This window comes from Sceloporus occidentalis, unplaced genomic scaffold, assembly GCF_023333645.1.
Source record: "Sceloporus occidentalis isolate IW3139 unplaced genomic scaffold, rSceOcc1.0.p SCAF_16, whole genome shotgun sequence".
Classification (NCBI taxonomy): Eukaryota; Metazoa; Chordata; class Lepidosauria; order Squamata; family Phrynosomatidae; genus Sceloporus; species Sceloporus occidentalis.
In genome coordinates this window covers 15538553-15561050 of record NW_028316996.1, presented here as the reverse complement: position 1 = coordinate 15561050, position 22498 = coordinate 15538553, and the positions used below count along the sequence as shown (strand labels likewise).

General features: G+C 39.3%; 1 protein-coding gene across 1 annotated transcript; it reads left to right on the top strand.

Moving 5' to 3' along the window:
- The first annotated feature begins 3559 nt into the window (after positions 1–3559).
- Positions 3560–19610, top strand: LOC149303077 (zinc finger FYVE domain-containing protein 16-like). Its single transcript, XM_089481825.1, has 17 exons — positions 3560–3629; positions 4021–6125; positions 7150–7246; positions 7664–7771; positions 9321–9472; positions 9744–9975; positions 10353–10475; positions 11046–11201; positions 12322–12546; positions 12865–12947; positions 13931–14035; positions 14525–14675; positions 14932–15012; positions 17386–17548; positions 18464–18569; positions 18685–18852; positions 19446–19610. The coding sequence occupies exons 1-17, from the start codon at positions 3560–3562 to the stop codon at positions 19608–19610; spliced, it is 4290 nt and encodes a 1429-aa protein (XP_089337951.1).
- The last annotated feature ends 2888 nt before the right edge of the window (positions 19611–22498 follow it).

Sequence of the window (22498 nt, the reverse complement as noted above, 5' to 3'; positions counted from 1 at the left end):
GGGAACAGTTTGGGGAAGGCCCTTTTCTATTCCAGCATGACTGTGTTCCAGAGCACGAAGCAAGGTCCATAAAGACATGGTTGGATGAGATTGACCTAATGTTTGTCTTAGTCTGTCAATTCTAATCTTGTCATACAACTTGGGTATATGTATTGTAAGAAGTATTGTTGGTAATGGTCAGGTGTCCCAATACTTTTTCCTGTTAAGTGTATATTAGAATGAGAATTTAGGTATAAGTGTGTGTCAACAAGAATGTGTAAGTGTATATGAGCATGAATGTGTATTTGCATAGGTGCTTGTGTGAGCGCATGATTAGGTGTTTGGGGGAAAGGGATGGCACAGGCAGACTGGAGACATTGACCAGCTGTTTGGGGGGAAAAGATGGCAGTGATAAGCTGTTTTGGGGGCGAAATGAAACATGTTGCTTGTGAAGTTGGGGGCCCTGTGGCAATTTTCATGCTGGTGCCTTGTGGTTTCTAGCTACACCTGAAAATATCCCTTTGGCTCTGTGCCAATGTTTAATGGGTGTATGTTTACCTGTGGGGTAAAAACGACATTCCTGCACTTCCCTCTGCTCTGTAACAGAACGCTGTGTGCCCCCTGAGCTGCACCAAAATACTCCAGGCTTTATATAATACTAGTATATAATCTGTTATATTTATGATATAAATATAAACATTTGATGATGGGTGCACTTTAAAGGTTAACTCTTGTTAATCCCCTGTGGTTGTAAATAAGGTTTATAAAACACCAGCTCCTCTGAGGCCTTTGGCCATGGTGGCAGTTGGCAGCATCATTTGATTAATGCCCCAGCCAGATGTCACACTACATCTGTCTCCGCATTATGTGATGATGGGTGGCTGCTCTACTATCACTCCTCACCGCATACGACGCAAACCTGTCCACAGTCAAAAAGCCACTGGGTGTCGGGACTGCCCCAAGTGACACTTGGCAGACACGCAATCGCCTTATTTGCCAGGCCAACCTTCAGTACCCAGCACGCCTGGTAACGACGGCCACCAACTGCCTGCCTCAGCTGAAGCCGCGCGCCGGCCGAGTGATATCAGCCCAACCTGGGATATGATACCAAACAGAAGCCGGCGCGCTATCGGCGTCACGTGACTAACAGTGTCCGTGACCGGAGCGAGCGCGCGACCCCTAATTTCCTCCCTGTTGCCCGCGTGATGAGGCGACGTCAGAGAGGCGGGGTCATGTGACGTTAGGGGGGGGTGAAGGGAACTTGAGGGTAGAGACGGAAAGGTACGGGAGCGAGGAGGAGGCGGCTGGGGTAATAATACATGAGGTAAGAATGGTACCGGGTATATACCCTGCGCTCAAACCCGGGGGCGCGGTGTCTAATGTAAAGTCTCCGTTAGTGCGAGGACGGAAGCTGCGGGCTTGCTACCCTGTGATGGTCTTGGCCCATAGTTATGACATTTAACTTCAAAATATCTTTGTCGGTGAATAAAATACATACTGCAAGGGGTTAATGATTGCAATATATTTCTGATATTTGGCATGTGCTGCGATGGCCGCGCGCCCGCAGTCTGTGTGTATATATATATATATATATATATATATATATATATATATATATATATATATATTATAATAAATAATAATCAGTAATGCTGGACCGACACCTCAGTGACTCCCAGGTGTAGACATTATACCGTATTCTTTGCTGATGTGCTTTTGCACGTATCCTGTGTAAAGCTCTGTAAATAGGGATCATATCTGCAGTCCCGGGGAGATTGTGGCTAGCTGAAATATATACCGTATATATATATATATATATATATATATATATGTACGTGATGTATGTATTTCTGATTGACTTAATTTTCAAGTGACAGATGTTGCTTCATCTGGGTTGTGATTGAAGATACAGATAGAGTTTGGAACTTTATTTCAAACTGATCTTCAACTTCTTCTATTTTTGTTGAATTGTCTTGCGTATAAAGTTTACTTTACCTTAAAGGTGGTAGGTAAATGGAACAGCCTCCCAACAAAAGAATATTTACTTTAGGAAAAGTGGGCAGACTAGATGGGCCCAATGGCTCTTATCAGCTGTCGAATGTTATGTATATTTTATTTATATTTAATAACTGGTGCAGAGAAATATGTATCTACTCAGTGGACAGTTTCCTTTGGTTGCTATGGAGATGACTCCTTTTATTTTTCAAACTTTGACCAGAATCACTTGTGGATTGTACGCTTGTGAGCAGGGTCATTTTTACGGGGGTCGCCTTACTACAAAACCAATGCAGTTAAAAAGATGGCTTAGTGTTTATTTAGCAACAATTTTGATTACTATACAGACATGTACTATTTTGAGGAGGGGGGGGGCAAGGTAATATGAATTAAGGGTAACCTCAAGCTCCGCGTCATGTGACTGCTCCTGGTGATCAGTCTGAAATGATGATTGGGATGAGTCATTTTTAATGTGAATGAGATACTCCTTCATTCATTTTCTTTGTTCTCGTCCTGTATGTAGCCTATTAATGTTCTGACTGGCACGTTGTACACGTCCGATCCGCAGATACCAGAAGTGCTTGTGTGAGGTTTTGTTTGCTGCCAAAGGAGATTTGACCTGTTATTAAATCTAAGGGTTCGCTTACTTTCTCCGCCAGCACTGTGAATGTATAATAAACACAGGAGAGATTAGGGTTGTTTGTGTGTTCATTTACCTGTCCTTGCCACTGTACATGGTGGTTTAGGGGGGCCGTGCATCTATACTGTATAGACCTGCATTTGTCTGAAGGTCCCTTAGGGTGAATCATTTTATAGCTTATGACAAGGCAGTCAGATCAGTATTTGGGTTTTTTTTGTCTAGTAAACTGGGCTAAAAACAGAGGGAGAAAAAAAACCCCTCAAATGGATCTATAGCATGTAGCTGTAAAAAAAACAAAACATTCAACTGTAAACCTGATAATATAAAGCCCTGACTTTAGTGATATGAGCAACACTTAAATGCTCTTTAATTACTGCCTGCGTTTTCCGTATCGCTAATCGTGTCATTGGTGGCTGCATAAACATTTATATAGTGACTGTTTTTCATGGATATAATGCACAATGCTGTCTTTTTACCCAGGGCTGAATGGGCTTGATTTGAACATTTTTGTATCATGGGAAATTCACAAATCAGTTTAAAGCATGAACTCTGCTCTGTTTTTCCATTAAAAATAAATCTATTCATTGTTGCTACAAAATATTAAAAGAATAAAATTGTGGTTAAAACCCCCAAAAAGTGACGAGTGAACATTTGCACCGCATTTGTTGTGTATGCGCATGAACTGCTGGTTTGAACGAGCCTGGGGATTTTCAGCGGACACCTTCTTTATCTATAAACAACAAAAACTGCTCTCTCGGTTCTTCCTCCGCCCAACGTCAATGGGTGCTCGAGATTCCTGCTTCTTGTTTTGTATTCTAGAATACCAGTTAAAGATTAACAACACTGCAGATTTATGCACCAAGTTGAAGTTGTATATTGTGCTAGAACACGGTCTCTGTGTCTTCTTAAGGTGCAAAGGAAGGTTAAACGTGTCTCCTTTAGAAGATGGATAACTACTTTCAAGCAGCAGTGGTCGACCTGGATAAGCTGCTGGATGACTTTGAGCAGAACACAGGTAGGAAGTTAAGATGATTATGAACCGCTAGAAGAAACGTTTATCTGCAGCTCACAATACACTTGGCAGTGAACCTGGGAGAGGTGTTTCATATTTTGCCTGGTTACATTTATGTAAAATAAATTGATCTCCAAGTAGTAAATTGGCTTTAGATTTGACAGTCTGAGGTCGTTAAAGGAACACCTAAATACATACAGACATGAATATTTAATTGAATAAAAAAAAAAAAAAAATCTTCCCTTCCAGTTACGTACCCTCAGACACACACAAGCATTCTATGTGCAGGGAAGACAATCATTTTTTGACATTTTTAGAAAATTACTGCTTATACATACTAAAATAATTCCTAATTTATAAACAAATCACTTTTTCACTTTCTCCCTCCCTGTAGATGAGCTGGAAGCGTATCAATCTTCTGATGCGTCTCTGAACCCAAACCAACATGTCTGCTACACCTCAGGCGACTTTTACCTGCAACCAGATTTCCCTGCACCTATGAAACTATCCGATGACGGTAGCAACACCCAAAAAAGCTGTTCACTTGTTAGTTCTGCTGGCAATGAGGTTGACTCAACAGCCCAAAATCCTGAAAAAAATGTGACTGGATTAGATCTGCTATCATGCTTGGATGGAGGGAAGTCTCCTGAAGATATTTCTAGTGAAAGAAGGAGTAGTGTTCCTATTTGTGATCTTATCAGTGATACAGGCAGCCTTATTCGTGCCGCAAGCAGCCATGAGTCCTTGATTGCTGATTCTACGCAACCTAAAGAAAGCGTTGCCTCTGACCTTGAGCTACTTTCCGACATCGGTTTTCCGCCTGTGCCATCTGTAGATCCCTGTAACTCTTCAGAATCAGATCAATTAAAATATAAAGGTGTTTCCCTTGTAGATTCGGATTTTATTCCTGCGAATGAGATTAAACCGATGCCTGTTAATCCAGCTAAAGGTATAGATATCCATGTTGATTCATGCCTGAATGAAGACCTTGATGATAAGGAAAGTTTGGATAATTCATCGAGCACAGATACCCTAAGCAGTTCAAATACCTCAAGTACTGATGGATATGTCAGCGATGATCTTCCATACGACACCTTAAATGAAGATCCTTCGTGTCCTGCGTCACGTGAAGATGAAAAGGAGGTTGAGAGCAAGCCTTCTTCTGAACATGAAGAAATACCAGATACATCAAGTATTGAACTAACTTGTTTAGCTGCAACGCATGCTGCAGATGTGGAAATAAACGCTGCAATCGGTCATATGCAAGAGTCTTCCCTGGATACAGAGCCGTCGTCACTGGGAAATGAGGTTACCTCTGAAAGCCCAGATGGTGCTTCTCCCTCCTGCATACTTACAGACAATAAACAGACACAACCTTCTGTACCAAAGGATAATTATCTGTGCAATACTATAGTTCTTTCAGAAATTAAAGATTCTAATAAATATGTAGAGGAGATTAGAGGAGCTGAACTAGAAAACCATAGCATAAAGGTAGGGGGTCTGGAAAATCTGCCAGTGACTGAACCCACGAATGGCATAGGGAGGAAAGAAGAAAATGTACAAGTTGCACATTTTACATCTCCTTCTAATGAGGCTGCTTCAGAAAAACAAAATATAGGTTTAGCAGAAAATGAATATTCACATAAACTTACACCCACATTGCCTGTTGTGGTTGAGGCTACTGGCTTAGTACCTAAATGTGGTTTTAGCAGTGACTTTGAAGAAACTATTTCACATGATGTAATAAGTCAGAATTTGCTGTCTGGCTATGATGACCTGTTAGGTCATTCATATATCAGCGATGCAGAGCTTGATGCTTTTCTTAGCGAAGAGGCAGATAATTTAGGCAAGGAAAGTACCTTGGAAACTAATATTCCAAATTATGAAGTTGTCTGTAAGGATGCTGCAGTTAGAACTTGGACTGATGTTAACATGGATGGACATTCCACAGGGGGTTTAGATAAAATAGTAGGCAGTACTGCGGTTAGTTCTGTGGACTATCTATGTGACATAGAACGTAGTGATTTGGCCGCTCCGTCAGAGAATAACACCATTTCAGAGCCACCTCCACAAAAGACTGGAACAGAAGGCTGCATTCCAAATACGAATATGGTGGCACATGTTGGAGGTGCCAGACCCAAGCAGCTATTTCATCAAGCTCCCAACAAGTTGGTTAACAAGGGCTTGAAGGAGGACGTGGAAGAGGAGACAAGCCCAGGTCCGTGCCTCAGTAACTCCCCCTCTCCTGCGGATGCAGAGGACACTACTTGCACCAACTCAGGGGTTTTGAGAAAACCATCTAACTTGGCATTAAATGACATCTCAGACGAGAACAATGTAGGAAAAATGGGCAGATTGGAAAATGAGACAAATTCCCAGTCTGTACTGGGGCAAAAGGAGCCAACTTGGGTTCCGGATTCGGAAGCTCCTAACTGCATGTATTGCAAGGTGAAATTCACCTTTACAAAGAGACGGCATCACTGTAGAGCTTGTGGAAAAGTAAGCAGGATAAGCACATCTTTTTTTTCCCCAGTCTGCCTTATTTCTAACATTAATATGTAGATGTCCTGTTCATACTTTGCTGCAAAAAGTGGTTCACATTTTTAATTTTGATCATTTTAGAGGCCACATAGTCAGTGTGTGCTACTAACCCAGATGGAATTCTATCGGCTAATTCTTGATCACATCACCTGTCTCAGTCATTCATGTTTGTTATATTTCCTATTAATAAAATATTCAATTAGTGACCCTTTTGGGAACTCTTGCCCCTCGCAGCGAGCCCATAAAATATTAACTATTCAAAACAAGGCGAAGCAGTGAGTAGGTTCACCATAATATGTTAGTGGTGCTCTTAGTAAGATAATGCGAGCGGAAACTAATCCTAGGATTTGTAAGATTTTATCCTATTCAGAGGCTCATCTTAACAAGGATCGGACGAGACAGTTTTGGCAGGAAGGAGGAGATGTTAGGGCATTTGTTAAGAAACACGAGATGTGTTTTGTTCTGTCATAGATCCCAGCTTTCCCAAGGTAAATCTTACTTTTAAAAGTAAAACCCCAAAGCAATTAGTATTATTTTGCCCTGAGCCACTTCTTTCTGAGTGTTTGCTTATTATGCCATTCATTTATTTATTCATGATTTCTTTTATAACCAGACATTTTAGTAGTAATTATTCCTGTCTTTTAAGCTAGATAAGAGATGGATTCCTTGATTCCTTAGTCAAAGTTGATATCTCTCATTGGGCCAACACAGAAAAAAGTAGTCCCATAACCTTTCGGTACCTCATTAGTCTTTTCTTCAGACGGTCAGATGGCCTCTGAAATCTTTAAAGCTTATTCAACTTTGCATCTTTTTCTGTGCTGGCCTAAAGAAGTTTGAACTTATTCAAAAGCCAAAGCTGGCACAAATCCCAGTTAAGAGCATTACTTTCCGGCATTGCAAACACTGCATTAGAGGCACAATCATTCATAGTTTTGAGTCCAGGGTTTTTTAACGGCCCAGTTGTGTTTTTTGTTCCCCGCAGGTTTTCTGTTCCGTGTGTTGCAGTGAAAAGTGTAAATTGCAGTACATGGAGAAAGAGGCACGAGTTTGTGTTGTGTGCTATTACTTTATAACTAAAGGTAAGTCAGACACAACTCTCTTTTCCTTGAACAAAGATACACATTTACTGGGGGACTTTTCTGTTTCTTCTGCATTTCTCTTTCCTATACATTGCCTAGTACTGATTATCTTGTCTCTAATTACAAAAAAAGCATTTGACATACCAGCGTCTTTTCTATTTTTTCCCCCAAGTCAAGAGAATAATTAATTCTTTCTTTGCGTTGTGAAACACGCCTTGATAATTTTATCATTCTCTTCTTGGCTGTCTACGTGTCTTCTGGTTTCTTCCACCACTTCCAGCCTTTCTTTCCTGCCTCTTGATTTTTATTGCATCTGAGAACTGTCCTTGCACGCTGCTACTTTTTATCCATTTTTTTTAGCCTGTAATAATCTTTCAGGCTACTTGCCCTATCTTTATTTTGTTTTCCTTCCTTTAGTACAGGCTTTTGAAAGGATGATGAGTCCAACTGGTCCTAGCCCAAATCCCAATGCCCCCTCTGAATACTGTTCTGCCATCCCTCCTTTGATGCAGGCCCAGGCAGCAGGTATAATTAATTCTCATCCACCTACTGTTTTGGTGCCTGGCTCAGTTCTTAAGCAAGCAGGAGCTGAAGGTAAATCGAGAAGCGGTATAAGTGGCTACAATATTCAGTTCTAGTTTCTGAACAAATCTGGGTATTCTTGGTAGTTTACTTACCTAATAATTCTATCGTAAAGAGGCAATCTTTTTATGTATGGAAACTACCCCAAACCTTTCCTCTATCCTAGCAACACTATTCCTTGTTACTGAGCGCCGCACCGCTGGCCGTTTAAAACTCTACTGTTAATGGCAAAGACGTCACGTTGCTGGGTTCGTTACAAGTTGACATCGGGACACTTCCAGTGGCTGTGCATGCGCATGTCCAGGTTGCGGCCCTTCACCCGCATAATAGAGGTCTAGGTATTTGCTGTGAACAAATTTTTAATTCAGAACATGATGGGAATTGTATTTCCAACCTAGAACCCCACGAGTATTAGATTGTTCTAGGAATGCTGCTTTTAAGAATTCTAGAATGCCATGTTAATGCTGTCTAATAGAAATCATCTTTATTCATTAATTGTTCTTGTTGTTATGGGAACCAGTCGTGGTTCTTTTTATATCTCTCTTTTCTTCTCGTGTATATTTAAGAATTTTTTTTTTCACATTTCATAAACTATTTAGATGCTTTTTAAAAAAATAAATGTTAGCCTTGTGGAGAGTAGAGAAAGCTGTTGTAAAGTTTCTTTTAAGTACAGAATAGAGTTTGAAGCATCCTCTGATTACACCACAGCCCATATGCATTAAGCCGGGAACGGTCACGCCAACTCCTGTGTTACTCTGCCAACTACATACACTATTAAATAATGTCCTAAGGAGAGATTCCCTTCCCTGGAATGGGCTTTTCTTATTAGTGTATTCGGACCCAAACCTTGCCTGAAATCACCCCCAAAAAAGGTGTTGCTGAATCCATATGGTGTCACTCTGATTATTCTATTGTATTTAGGTGAGGAGATCTAGAACATCTGCGCTCCTTATGTTCACAGTACCAAAATAAGTGATTATTTTGCACAGACATCATTGTCCTTTGACTCTCTAATATCTATAGGTTAGCAGCTTTAGAACATCTTTGCTAAAGCTACAATTTGTGTTAATAGCTCGTGTGTGTCTGCATTTTTTTTCTCAAACTGCTTGTATGTTGTTTCAGCTTATAGCAGCTGTGTGTTTTTATGTTATAATTGCATACTATATTCTATGTTCTATTAAGCCATTTTTTGTGCATGTTTTTACCCAGCATATAGTTTCATAGCCGTGAAAATATGTGCATTATCTACAATATGTCAAACCCTTCTTTGCTTTCACATTATAGGTAAAATGAATATGAATATTTGTGTTATCTAGAACTACATGTATTGGGGAGCATGATGGATAGGTTTTTAAATGTGCCACGTATGTTACATAATGAATTGCCTTGATGACCGAATCAAGCCTATTATTTTTATTATTTTAGTGTAAGAAAAAACTAACAGGAATAAATGTAATCAGGGTTCTTTAATAGGATGTCTTAATCTCTGCAGGACTGGGGCAGAAAGAACAGAAGAGAGTTTGGTTTGCGGATGGGCTGCTGCCTAACGGTGAGGTTGCTGACACTAGGAAGCTGGCAGGGATGGGGAAGAGAAGCTCCCAGGACTCCAGCCCAGTTACCCCTACATCACCAGAGCCTGCCATGGTAAGAGAATTAACTTCTTTACCATATATATATAATACTGTATACAGATTAACGTTAACCCCAGAGATTGGGGAGATGTGTAACAAATGCATAATATTTTATATTGCAGTAGTTAGGAAGTTGGCAGGGAGCTGCTTAGCCCCAGAGACTTGTCTATTTCTCCTCTTTACTGAAACCAGAGGAGCTGACAGCGCACACTTTCTGTGCAGATGGTAACGCTGCGTAGCTATGTGTTCAAACAAAACTAAATCTAAAGATGTTCCGCCTGCAGGCTGCTGCACCGTCTCTTGACAAAGTAAAGGGTCCGGATCCACCAGCAGGTGATGACGCTTCTCCCAGTTTGCCAAAAAGGGAAGCCGGATCCAGTGCCTTTACAGTGAGCTCCTCGTCGGATTACACAATGCTCTGCGGGATCGAGAAGTGTGTGAGCCGAGAGTCCACTCTCTTAGCAGACGATGACGTTAGTTTGCCGCCTCTTCTGCTCGCCACTGGTGAAGGAGGAGGCAAGTTTTTGGGAGGTTTTTTGGTTTTCAAAAGAACCCAGAGTGGATTTATATTCAAATATGTTTTTGAAAAGTGTATTGTAACTGAATAATTGTATATTGCCTTTGTAGGTGAGGGATGACAATCCAGAAGGATTGTTGATCAGACATCATGATTTTCTAACCAATGTTTTATCTTTTGCACGTGAGCAATTAACGCTTGGTAAACTAGCTTTACATCTAGAACACAATGAAACTTATATATAGTTACGAACTGCCTATGTTTTTACTTTATACCTAAAATGAAGTGATGATAATATAATAATGATATAAATAGTGTGTGTATGTATGTATATGTGTATATATATATATAATACAAAAGTATTTGTGTGTTTCAGATGCACTAGTAAATGAAAATCCCACTAATAAAGAGGTCATGTTCCTTCTGGAAGACGATGGGCCTAACCCTTTGACGTTCATCCTAAATGCAAACCTGCTTGTGAATGTTAAGATTACATCTTGTAAGTAATGGCATTTATTCCAATTATCACTTACTTAACACCAACAGAATACAAATTGTCTTGAAATATGCCTGTTTCTTAAGCATGAGCTCGGTAGATAAGTGTAACAGCGTTCAGGTGGTAGAGGGTAATATAATGAGAGGATGTAAACATGCATGAAGCTATCCTGAGTGTAAAACAGGACCAAGGCATACAGAGGTTTGGGGTTTTTACAGTAGGAACAGTAAGGCAAACTAAATATGCTGAATGGTTATCTGCCATCGCACTCTTTCACCCACCGTGGTGTTTAATATATTTTTATCTATACAAAATTATTTTGCGCTCTTTTTCTGGTATAATAAATTGTCTTATGGAATTATACAGCGCCATCATGCTCGGCAGCACTCTACAATAGGTAAACAGGACATAGCAAGTAGTCCATAACCATTTTAACTTAGAGAAACCAAAGGTCCCTCACACTCTATAAGGTTATATTACAGGAGATGTGGAGATGCAGATCTGTGAGTAGACTGATGGCATAAGGATGTTTTGCATGCGAAAAAATTAGACTGATATTTGTTTATGGAACAGATGCAACTGAAAGGTGCTGGTTCTTTGCATCAAATGGATTGCATGGCCTCGGCCAGCCAGAAATTATCATTCTCTTGACCTGTTTACCAAATGAAGATACTTTGCCAAAGGATTTGTTTAAACTTTTTCTGAACATATACAAGGATGCACAGAAAGGTAACACATCTGTATTTACTTGTCGACGCGCTTAGAATGTGTATTTTGGGTAGAAATGTGTTTAATAGCATGAACATTACAACTTGTGTTGTACAATGATGAGTGGAGATCAGGGTTTCATTAAGCACCGTGAGTTAGATCAATATATAATCAAAGGGAATCTAACATAAATTTACCTCTTGAGCATGAAATCCAGTGCTTTATGTAATGTAACCTACAGTAATGTAGGTTAGGCAAAAACCTGGTTTACTCTTGTTTTGTTGCATTAAATCCCAGCCATCTTCACTACAGGGCGCAGGGATATGAAGTCAAACAGCAGGACTCAAGCCATACTGCACTGGCAACGTTGCCAAAAAACCCACAAAAATATTGAAAATAAAGAAATAAAATATTTATTTTCTCTAAAAAAAATAAATAATTATATATATATATATAGCCTTTCTGTGATAAGTTTAAAAAAAACAAAAAAACCCTAGTATAAAAAAAGATATGGGGTAGTATGTAAAGCGTGGCTGTGGCCCTCTGGAACATAAAAAATGATGTATGTGGGGCTAGACTGTAATCGGGAGATGATGCTGAACATAAAAATGTAAGCAAAATTGCAATATTTTGATATATTTTGTATAGTTTTTTTACCTGTTGCCATTAAAAATTTGTATGGGTTCATCAAATATAAAAAAAAATTGAACAAACATATAGTAAAAATAACAGAAAATATTTTGATCCTTTCTTTGTGAAAACCTCCAAGTCTGAAGGGGTTAATCTGCTGGGTTGTTCTATGTGTGTCACCTAATTATTATTATTATTATTTTTTTGTGCTTTTTTTTTTTTTTCATATTCATACTAAACATTGAAAGAGGGAATTATGATTGAACTAAGATATGGTAAAAATGGCAAAAATAAAGCATTGATCACTTAGGGGAGTAAAACCTCACAAAGGGGTTAATCAAATAATAGAACTGTTTTTAAATATACCCTAAAATAACTTTATATGCCAGTTTAGCTGCAATGAAAAATGCTGGCTAGAATGGCACGTTTAATCTTCCGGCCCTTGCTCGCCCCCACTGAATCCTTGATGGCACAGCTGTAAATATAATTGCGCCTTTTGTATCTTTAACAGGAAAATATATTGGCAATTTGGAAAATGTGACTTTTACTGAAAGTTTTCTGGGTAGCAAAGATCATGGAGGGTTCCTGTTTTTTGCACCTACGTTTCAGGATCTTAGCGGACTCCCTTTACCTAATAACCCTTTCTTGTGCGGGGTTATCATCCAGAAAATTGAGGTTCCGTGGGCAAAGGTTTTTCCCATCCGTCTGATGTTAAGATTGGGAGCAGAATACACTGGTGAGTTAACTTCCAATTTTATTAAATTTCATAATGAAGCAGCGGCTGGGCAGCAGGCCCAGGATTTTAGGTTTTACTGTTAAGCAGTGCTGTGTGAAAATATATACCGGTGTGTGTGTGTGTGTGTGTATATATATATATATATATATATATATATATATATATATATATATATATATATATATATATATATATATATATATATATATATATGTATATATATATATATATATATGTATATATGATAGAACTAAACTGCAGACGTAAAAATACCTATTGTTTTACCTATTTTTTCGTTCTATTTTTCACTCATTTAAGTGTATCCTACACCTGTGATATGTCGACGAAATCGGAAAGCTGTGTTTGGAGAAATAGGACATACGATAATTAACTTACTAACTGTAAGTATTGATCATACATAGTCTTTTAGAACGTGTGTCTTGCTATACTCGGTACATATGAACTGTGTTTTGGCTTGTATGATTTATCTAGTCTCTGAGAAGCTACGTATTTGTGTAAGGATGAGCAGCTAATGATATTGATGAGAACGTGTCCAACGTACAGATGTCTAAGGAACATTTATGATGGGAAGCGGCCCATGGTGCTCCGGTTTCTTTTAACACTCCAGTGAATTGTTCATTAATTTCCGTGGAATCGGGCATACCCACTTATGTTTTGAGTCTTTGTAGAATTGCTCAGTGCCTTGGGAATTTACTTGCCTTGGTCTAATTAACAGCGTGGGTTTGGAGCCGTTAGGAACTATGTGCAGTCCACGGACAGACTCCAACCATTGTTCCTTCTTTCATGGATTTATTCTTTTTTATTTTATTTTTTGATTGAATTGTATTTGTTTAATAATGCAAAGAAGTGGGCAATAATTGCCAGGCAAATTCTCCCATTGAAATTAATGTGAGCCGCCAACACAATGTTTGCCAAGCCTGTGCTGAAGCGGACTAACGTAAAGCATACCGTGTCAGGGGGCTGCACGTAAAATTACTGGGTGAGGGGCAAATGCATATGGGGGAGTATTCTGCAGAATGCCCTTATGTATTTACAAGGAGACGACTACATAAAGGGACTAAAGAAGAATGGGCCACTCCTGTTAGCACCATCTCGATGCATCTCAATGTTATGCTTGTTTGTGCTGTTAACATCTCATCGGTTTATCATATTCCACACAATGGCGATTTCACCTCTCTGAGAAGCATCGTGGATGCTGAGGTTGGGGCTTCTGTCTTAACTCGCATCTTTGAACCAGACTGCCTTAATGGATCAAATTATTTTGCTATGCTGTGGGAGATCTTTCCTCTCTAATGGCAGAAGTGAGCAACAATTACTGTGCTATATATATATATGTATATATATATTATTATTTTTTTTGCAGGACCTCAGAAATTACCAGTATACAATACCGCATGTTGATGGTCTGGTGATTCATATGAAAATGGGCACAACATGCATAAAGATCCCTTCAAGCAGACATAATGAGGTGACTGAGACTATTCGCCATCCTAGTTTAGCTTTATCATAGCCTAGTCTACTAGGCACCCTGACTCTTTATCACAATGTCTGTGGTACACAACAGAATGTCTCGGTCTTAATTACTCAGTGACACTGTGACTCATGTCTGTAGATGGAAGGATTTAATTGTACAGGTAAGACTTCATTAGCATTGCCATAAAGAATCAGCGCAGTGTGGTGTTTTGTGCAGGGAAATTCCCTGAAAATATCACACAACTGACAACAATGTCGGCCTCCAGGTCTACAGATAGAGGTTGTTTATTAGAACAAAAACAGGTTTTTAATCAGTGCTAACCTATATTGCTGTATACAACAATAATGAACAAAATATATTTTTAAATAGTGTCGTCCTCATATCTACTTTAAGATAAACTTAGTAGTGAAGACTTAAACACAACCAAGTACCAAATAGGGTTTGATAGTTTTACAACAGTATCATTTTTATTATGTTTTGTAGATCCTGAAAGTCATCCATTCTTGCAACGAGCACGTTATAAGTATTGGAGCTAGTTTTAGTCTTGAGGCAGATTCCCATTTAGTTTGTGTGCAGAATAGCGATGGAGTCTACCAGACACAAGCAAACAGTGCTGCCGGCCAAAGCAGGCAAGGTGAGTCCGTTTTACCTCCGCCATATGGTTTGAATGCAAGGTAATTTAAACATGTGAAATACAAAATGTAGTTTCAGTAGGATCTCTCTTCAGACCCCCTAGCATTGGTGGCTGTATATATGTGTGTGTGTGTGTGTGTGTGTGTATATGTATAATACATATATGTGTGTGTGTGTCTGTGTTACATGCAGCAAAAACTTTGTTTATAAAATTATAAAATAGTTTAATTATCTTTTTTGCCTCTTTTTTTCTTCAGTTACAGGAGCAAGCTTTGTTGTTTTCAATGGAGCCCTGAAGACTTCATCCGGTTTTCTTGCCAAGTCTAGTATAGTAGAAGGTACTTTTGTATTCTTTTTTAATATTTACGTGTTTGTGTGTGCGGCCAAATAATACAATACGAATTTTAATAGCATTATTTAATATGGAAGCTGTTACCTACTGTCGGAAATGGGATATATTTGGGGAAAAAGGGGATTCCAGGTGCCGACACACCTTCGTCTAGGGGTTAATAACTTAAATCCAGGTAGCTCGAATAATCACAGGAAAATGCTTCTTTGATAGGAAAATGGAGGGTTTAATGCTGTGATGAAGCCTATGAAGGCTAACACACACAGGGTTACATTGGTAATGAAGTTGTGACTGCAACAATGATGGACAGATTGTAACTAACTGCAGCAAGGATGGAAAGATTGTAACAAAACTAAGGACATACAGGGAGTTCTTATAGGGTGGGATCAAAGGGACATGCCATTTACATTCGTATTAGTTAACTAATTACAATATCAAAAGACAATACTATCACACAACATACAATTTACAATCATATAGATACAATCTTAGGGATACAACATCAAAAGACAATACTAACACTATCACACACTATTTACAAACAGACTATACATACAATGTAATTCATGATTTACAGTTGTCCTTTGATGTGGGCTTCGGGGGCTGCATTTGCACTTCAATAAGTCTCTGTCCTTTTTGTGTGCATGTGAATTAAACTGGCCAAATATTGTTTGGTTAGGTCAGATCACTTTAAGTCCTTCTACACCTATAATGACTGTAATTTATATTTTTCATATAATTATGTTATACTGCTCCCTAGGGTGTCTGACATAGTCTGCATGCTACCTCCACACCTACTACCATTCTTACGTTACTAGGAAATAACAATTTCTTTGGGGACCTTTCATGTCAAAAGGACTAAGCCAGAGTTGTCGGCACAAGCTATAGTTTTATGAAGGTGGTTATAGACCTGTATGAATGCACTAAACCTTTAGTTTGGGAAGCTGACTTCACTGCAATACATTTGGTGGAAAGTCCTGTCCATTATAAACATACATTATGCAGGGTTAGCTCTGCCCTTCTTGTAGTAGTATTATTATCTTTTATTTATATATCGCCAACAGTTTACTCAGCGCTTAATACAATACATACTGTAAATGCTCTGAAAAATACCCCTCGTCTTATAATTGGGGTCGTCTTATAATCAGACCTCAAATAGGTCTGACTCTGAGACGACTAAGATCCAGATCCCCCGCAGCTGCAGGGGACCTGGATCCTCCTGTCTCCCCCGCCCGCCCCACTTACCGGTACTTCTGAGTCCACGGTGTGTAGCTGGGGCAGCGTGTAGATGTCTACGCGATTCGCGTAGACAACTTCCGCTGCAGCAGGAAGGAGGTGTGGCTAGCAGCGGGGGTTGTCTGCGTCCATCGCGCAGACCTTCCCCGGCTGTCAGATCAGAGTTCTCTGATCTCTGAGAGTCGGGGAAGGTCTGCGCGAGGGACGCAGACAACCCCCGCTGCTAGCCACGCCTCCTTCCGGCTGCAGCGTGGGATCTACACGCTGCCCCGGCTACATGACAGGGAAGTCAGAAGCACCGGTAAGTATGGGGGGGGGGGCGGGGGAGTGTTAAATGGGGGGCATAAGGCATTTCTGGAGGCAGAGTGCTCTTTGATATGCCTTTTAACCCCCTTAATGCCACTCTGCCTCCAGAAATGCCTTTTTAACCCTCTATACGCCACTCTGCCTCCTGAATGCCTTAAACCTCCCTATATGCCACACTTCCCTATAATATGCCTTTAACCCTCTAAATGCCAGAGTGGCATATAGGGGTATAAGGCATTTCTGGAGGCAGAGTGGCACATAGGGGGTCATAAGGCATATCATGGGGCACAGTGGCATATAGGGGGTAGAAGGCATTTCTGGGGCAGATGTGCATAACTGGGGGGCAGGTTGGAAAATAGAAGGAAATAAAACCAAAATATGTTTCTCAATCATAGCTTTTATTAAAAAAAAATAGTTTTACTGGTAAAACTTTTTTCCTATAGGGTCGTCTTATATTCAGGCTTTTTCTTTTTTTCATAAGTTAATATTCAGATTTGGGGGGTCGTCTTATAATCGAGCAAATACGGTATATTCAAGCGCTATGACAAGACAAACATTGACAGAATTGTACGAAAAGGTCTCTGGAATCAGCCTTATAATGCGTGTTGAATTACACTTAGATCACCTTCGTCCTGCTATCAGGTCTCGTGTCAGACAGGGAAGGCTGTGGTAGCAAAAACCAGTCGCCAAACCAAGTGACCATTTACTGCCTGTTTGTCTACCTTGTTTAAGGCATCCAATCACCATAGGCACTTCACACAGTGTATGGATTCTGTGCATTGTGTACATACATGTCTGACTTTATGTATGCATGTATTAGATGGACTTATGGTGCAGATAACGCAGGAAACGATGGAATCCCTGCGTCAAGCTCTTCGAGACAAGAAGGATTTCCGAATAGCGTGTGGGAAAATCGATTCGGGAGACTTGGCAGAAGAGGTGGTTGTTAGCTGGGTGGAAAGCGAAGACAAACCAAATAAAGGGTAAGAACAAGCTATTTGTTTCCATAATGTTTAACAAAAATTTCTGGTCTCACTGAAGCTCAGTTCTGTGCTTCATACTGAGTGAAACCGAATGTTGGACAGATGTAACTAGCTGGTCCTGAGCTATGATGAGTCCTAGATCTATCTAAAAGGACTGTCCTTTCATTCCTCAGACCAGTTGTTTGATCACATTCAGTATACCTAAAATACACATCAAAATGTGTATTGCTGAAAAAATAGACATTATACATGGGTATTTTGGTCAGTTTTATATCTAAAGCTGCAGATTAAAGTGACTGATCTGCTCCGCGTGGCTTGGCTTGTCTAGGGCCAATAATTTTACCTTGTAAACAAATAACAGATCATGAAACTAGATCAATACAGTTACTTATATGTTTGGGTTCCCAGCAAAAAATGTCTTAGCTAGCCCAAAACCACACAAGGCTAGTTTGGTAACTGAAACAAACGATCCAAGGCTGGATAATCTCTGTAGACAGGTAGCCGTGGATTCTAACATGTTACACCTGGCACCCAATGTTATGCTGATCCCTCTAGAGTTGTCTGTTCTGGCCTCTTGACATACAATGGTTCGTAAACCTAAAGTGATACACTTAATGCCACAAGCGCCGGGGGGAATGTGCACATGCCCAGAAAGCTCTGCTGTTGATCTTGGAGGGTGTGCTTTCCAGCCACAATGTTTTGGTTTTTTTTATTATTATTATAATAGTTTTTTAGGAATGCATATTAATGTGCTTCAATATACATTCTTCTTTGAAGAAGCAGCTTGGGACTTTAAACTGTCCCTTTAATACAGATTGTCTTGTCTTGGTATAATTTGCAGTTCACAACAGAATAGGGCACACGATATGAGATGGATCTCTTTGCTGCTGTTCAGATTTACCCGCTTTTTTGCAGGATCACAAGCCCAATCGATGGGCAGCCAATGGAAGGTGTCGTTAGTGAAAGACTTTGCCAAGAAACTGACTTTGAAGCCCATGACAAAATTGTGAAATGCACAGAGGTAATGTGATATAGTATGAACACAAATGTACGGCCCTTGGTCGGTTATAATTAAACGTTTAAAATGGCTTGTTCTGTGGATTTGCTATTTGCGTAAATTTTTGTACGTTTTTTAGGTGTTTTATCTGCTAAGGGATCGTGAGCCTAGCAGTGCAGTGGCACTTTCACAGTTTGCTAAGGAAATTGCTACAGCATGTGGGGCAGCTCTTTGCCCACATATTATGACCCTGAAGAACAGCGGAATGAATAAGATTGGCCTGAGAGTTACCATGGATATTGACATGGTAAGTTTTTATTTACCAATATGGCACGTTCCTAAAGCAATCCGGCTATAAGTTCACAAAAGTGTTTCTTCCCCAGTGTTACATCGGCCCCTTATTTGCATATGACTGATAGTATATGGAAAATATAACAGAGGCCAGAAAATTTGTTTGGTATAGTCTAGAGGCCGGGTAGCGAGGATTGCACTGTCCAGCTACCCCAATCAGGCAGTTTATTTTATAGTTTTCAAACAAGGCTGCATCCCGACAAAGCCATGCCTATCCTTTCATCAAGCAGTCATTGTTATAGTGCGTTCTTGAGAGCTAAAGTTTGGCTGCTTATAGTAAATGGATATGTTCATGACGGTAGGACTTGGGAGGATTAGAATTCATCAGAGATAACTGTTATTTGATGGTTTAAATTTATAGTTAAAAAAAACACCTTTTTTTTCCCCTCTTGTTTTAAATGTCAGCAGCTAAAGATAAGTCACAGTAAAAATGTTTTTTGGGGGGAAAAAACCCTGAAATTTAACAAAAGTGGTTCCAATCATTTTATTTTTTATATTTATAAATTATTAAATTGTATAATAAAACTGTTTCATATTTTCTCAACTTAGGTCGAGTATCGCGCAGGGTCAGGAGGTCAGCTTCTCCCTCAGCAGTACTTGAATGACCTAGACAGTGCGTTAATCCCAGTGATCCACAACCGAACATCAGATACCAGCATTTTGCCTCTTGTTATGGAGCTGGTATTTTTCCTGATTGAAAGCCTAAATCCCTGATTTCTAGCTTTAATGTCAACAAATGGTTAATACGGTAGTGCTTACATATCAATCTTACTCACTGTAAATGAAAATGAAGTAATAACATGGAAAGTGAGACTTTGTGTCAGAAGCAAAATTTTGCTTTATAGAACATATATATTTAAATATCATTAATTTAAGATTTAAAACACTATTTATTCAAGATTTATTTTATGTACCCACCATGAGACTGACTCCCGTTTGGCTGCGAAGGAAGAGAAAAGAAGTCCTATCCTGACAGAATGTCTCAACACTAAACATTTTCTGCGGGCCGTATATATAGCATTATTTCATTTTACGTGATTTTCATTTGATTTAGTGGTTTAAACGAACTTTCTACTTAGTAAGCTGAACCCACTTTAATAACAAAATTCACGTGTTCTCCTGGCAAGTGCTTTTAGTGCAGAACAAACCAGAGTGTGTGTAACTTAACAAAAGGAGACTTTCTATACATTTATGGTATACTTGCACATAAAGTTTTCATAAAATATGCAGTGCAAACATATTATACATGTGCTATTAATGTAAAATCTGGTGTACATATTACATATGTGGCATGACATTGCGTAATACCACAGAAAAAAAGGTTTGTGAGCCAAAGGGTTCCTTTTAATAAATGTATTAATATGCAAAATACATCTATTTGAATACAACAGTGTATGGGGTCGAGGTAAATATTACTTTATATTTATAACAGTACAAGCAATAATTTAGAAAAGGCGTTTATTTTTGTAATAGAATAAGCCTCCTGTCTTGTGCTTCATCATTTGGTTGTTATATGAAAATGTAATAAAATAAAAAAGAAAAATGATGTGTAAAATGTTCCTAAACCTCTAAAGTGACTGCTGTAAGGTATGCATCAAGACATATAAATGTGGTAGCTTTGGAGGTGTGTGTGTATATATTTATATGTGTGTATTTGTGTGTATACACTTATGTAATGTATACGTTTGTTTAATACCGAACACTCTGGAACGATACAGAGCAGATCTAGCAGTCTCATGTTAGTGCAGCAATCACGCACATACAGAGTCCTAATCTTGGCCCAGTAACCGCTCCATACAAGATTATATTATTATTCAGACCATGTATCTAAATGTTTAGTTGTTTCCATTTTGATGAGGAAGCCACATTGTTACTCTGATACAGACGGTAAATCTTTTTTGTTTTTGTATGTGTTGAGTTGCTTATGGTTTTGGGACAGCACATGATGTGCGTCTTTGGTGATTATAATATACATCGCATCATAGAGACAGCTTTAATTATACAAATGCATAGAGGAGTAGGTCTGTATGGATGTAATGTGTTATCAAAAGTGAGTCGCTAGTTAGCATTACCCTCTCGCTTCATGTGAGGTCCCTAAAAAATATTTTTCTGAACATACCAGCCTAGTCTGTCGTACAGGGAATCCAGATTGGCTGGCATGTTTATTATCTGTGTTACAACTCTGCTAAGATGTGTGGAAACTCAAATGTAAAGGGGAAGTCTATAGGGCTTTTCAGTGCCATTGATTTGATAACTTGCAGGGAAAGAATAGAAGCAGATAAACTGTTAAACACCACAGAACACCCTTTGGACTTCTTCCCCCTTGGAAGAGCTTCTCAGACTTGCATCTCACACACACGGTTTAGATGTGATAAGCCCTCTTGTAACAAGCTGCACTGAAAACGCATTGGCCCAAACAAGACAACAAATAAGAGGATTTTGTCATTACACCTGTTAAGTACTTTTTAAAATAGTTGCGAGAAGTGTAAGGCAAAGTAACTTTCTAAAGGGTATGGAGATCGTTGATACCACAACTGTCTGTTGGTACGGTCCCAGTTATCCTGTGTGACGACCCATACCCCGACTGGCTACACCAGACCCAGACCCTGCTTCCTTCTCCCCTTAGACACCAGGATTACAAGAGTTCAAGGTCAGGTGGAGCTAGCATCAAAGACAACAGGTAACACAGCTCCTCAGGAACCTCGGTGGCACTGTAACATAGCAATACGGTGCTTTAAAGTCCCGATACAAAAAAAATTGTTAGTGATTTACATTTTTTTTAAAAAAAATCACAAATACAATAAATAATAATAATAAAAAAAAACAATAAAGTGAGCTAAGTAATGTCATTGTGACATCACTGGCATTAATAACATGTTCAAGAGGTCCCTAAGAGGACCTCTAACCATACTGCACTGATAACTTAGAAAAGATAATAAAAAAAAAAAAAGAAAAAAACCTTACATCCCATTGCCCTAATGCAACATCCGTTCACAACCCCCAAACCTGTGAAGCCATAAGCATAAAAATCCTACGAATAATGTACACCTAGTATATTCCCTATAAGTGCTGGGAAAGCATGGAAAATCTATATAAATTAGGTATTTCTGAAATCAGGACACCTCACTTGATAAACTTGGAGGGGAATTTCCCATCACTTTACATAATTTTGTGAGGATTCAGAGGGAAAATATATAAAACTTTTTTTTTCTTCTAATTTTCACTAGTTTTTAATAAATTTCTCATCCTAAATTTTCAGCTAATCATCTAACTATGGTATCAAAAGAAAGCTCTATATAGTTTACATGGGTAGACTATTCACAGGAAAAGAGAATAATCGCTGAACCGACATAGCGCAAAAATTGCAAAATTGCTCCGGGACTTGAGGTACCAAAAACCCCTGGGACTGAAGGAGTTAAGGCCCCCCTAAATTCATAATGCTCCCTACTTATAGATGTGCCCCTCTGCTCCCCTGATATGCCACTCTGCTCCCTAGATGTGCCACTCCCCCCAGACTCCCTGGTGTCATAATGCTCCCCTGATATGCCACTCCCCCCAGACTCCCTGGGGTATAGCGGGGCCGGCCGGTGGACATCTGCACA

Bases quoted from the DNA above. Each gene is read 5' to 3' on its own strand.
- LOC149303077 (XM_089481825.1), top strand. From the start codon at position 3,560: ATGGATAACTACTTTCAAGCAGCAGTGGTCGACCTGGATAAGCTGCTG. The intron at 11,202-12,321 runs GTAACACATCTG...TATCTTTAACAG, and splicing joins ATACAAGGATGCACAGAAAG to GAAAATATATTGGCAATTTG. The intron at 12,547-12,864 runs GTGAGTTAACTT...CACTCATTTAAG, and splicing joins ATTGGGAGCAGAATACACTG to TGTATCCTACACCTGTGATA.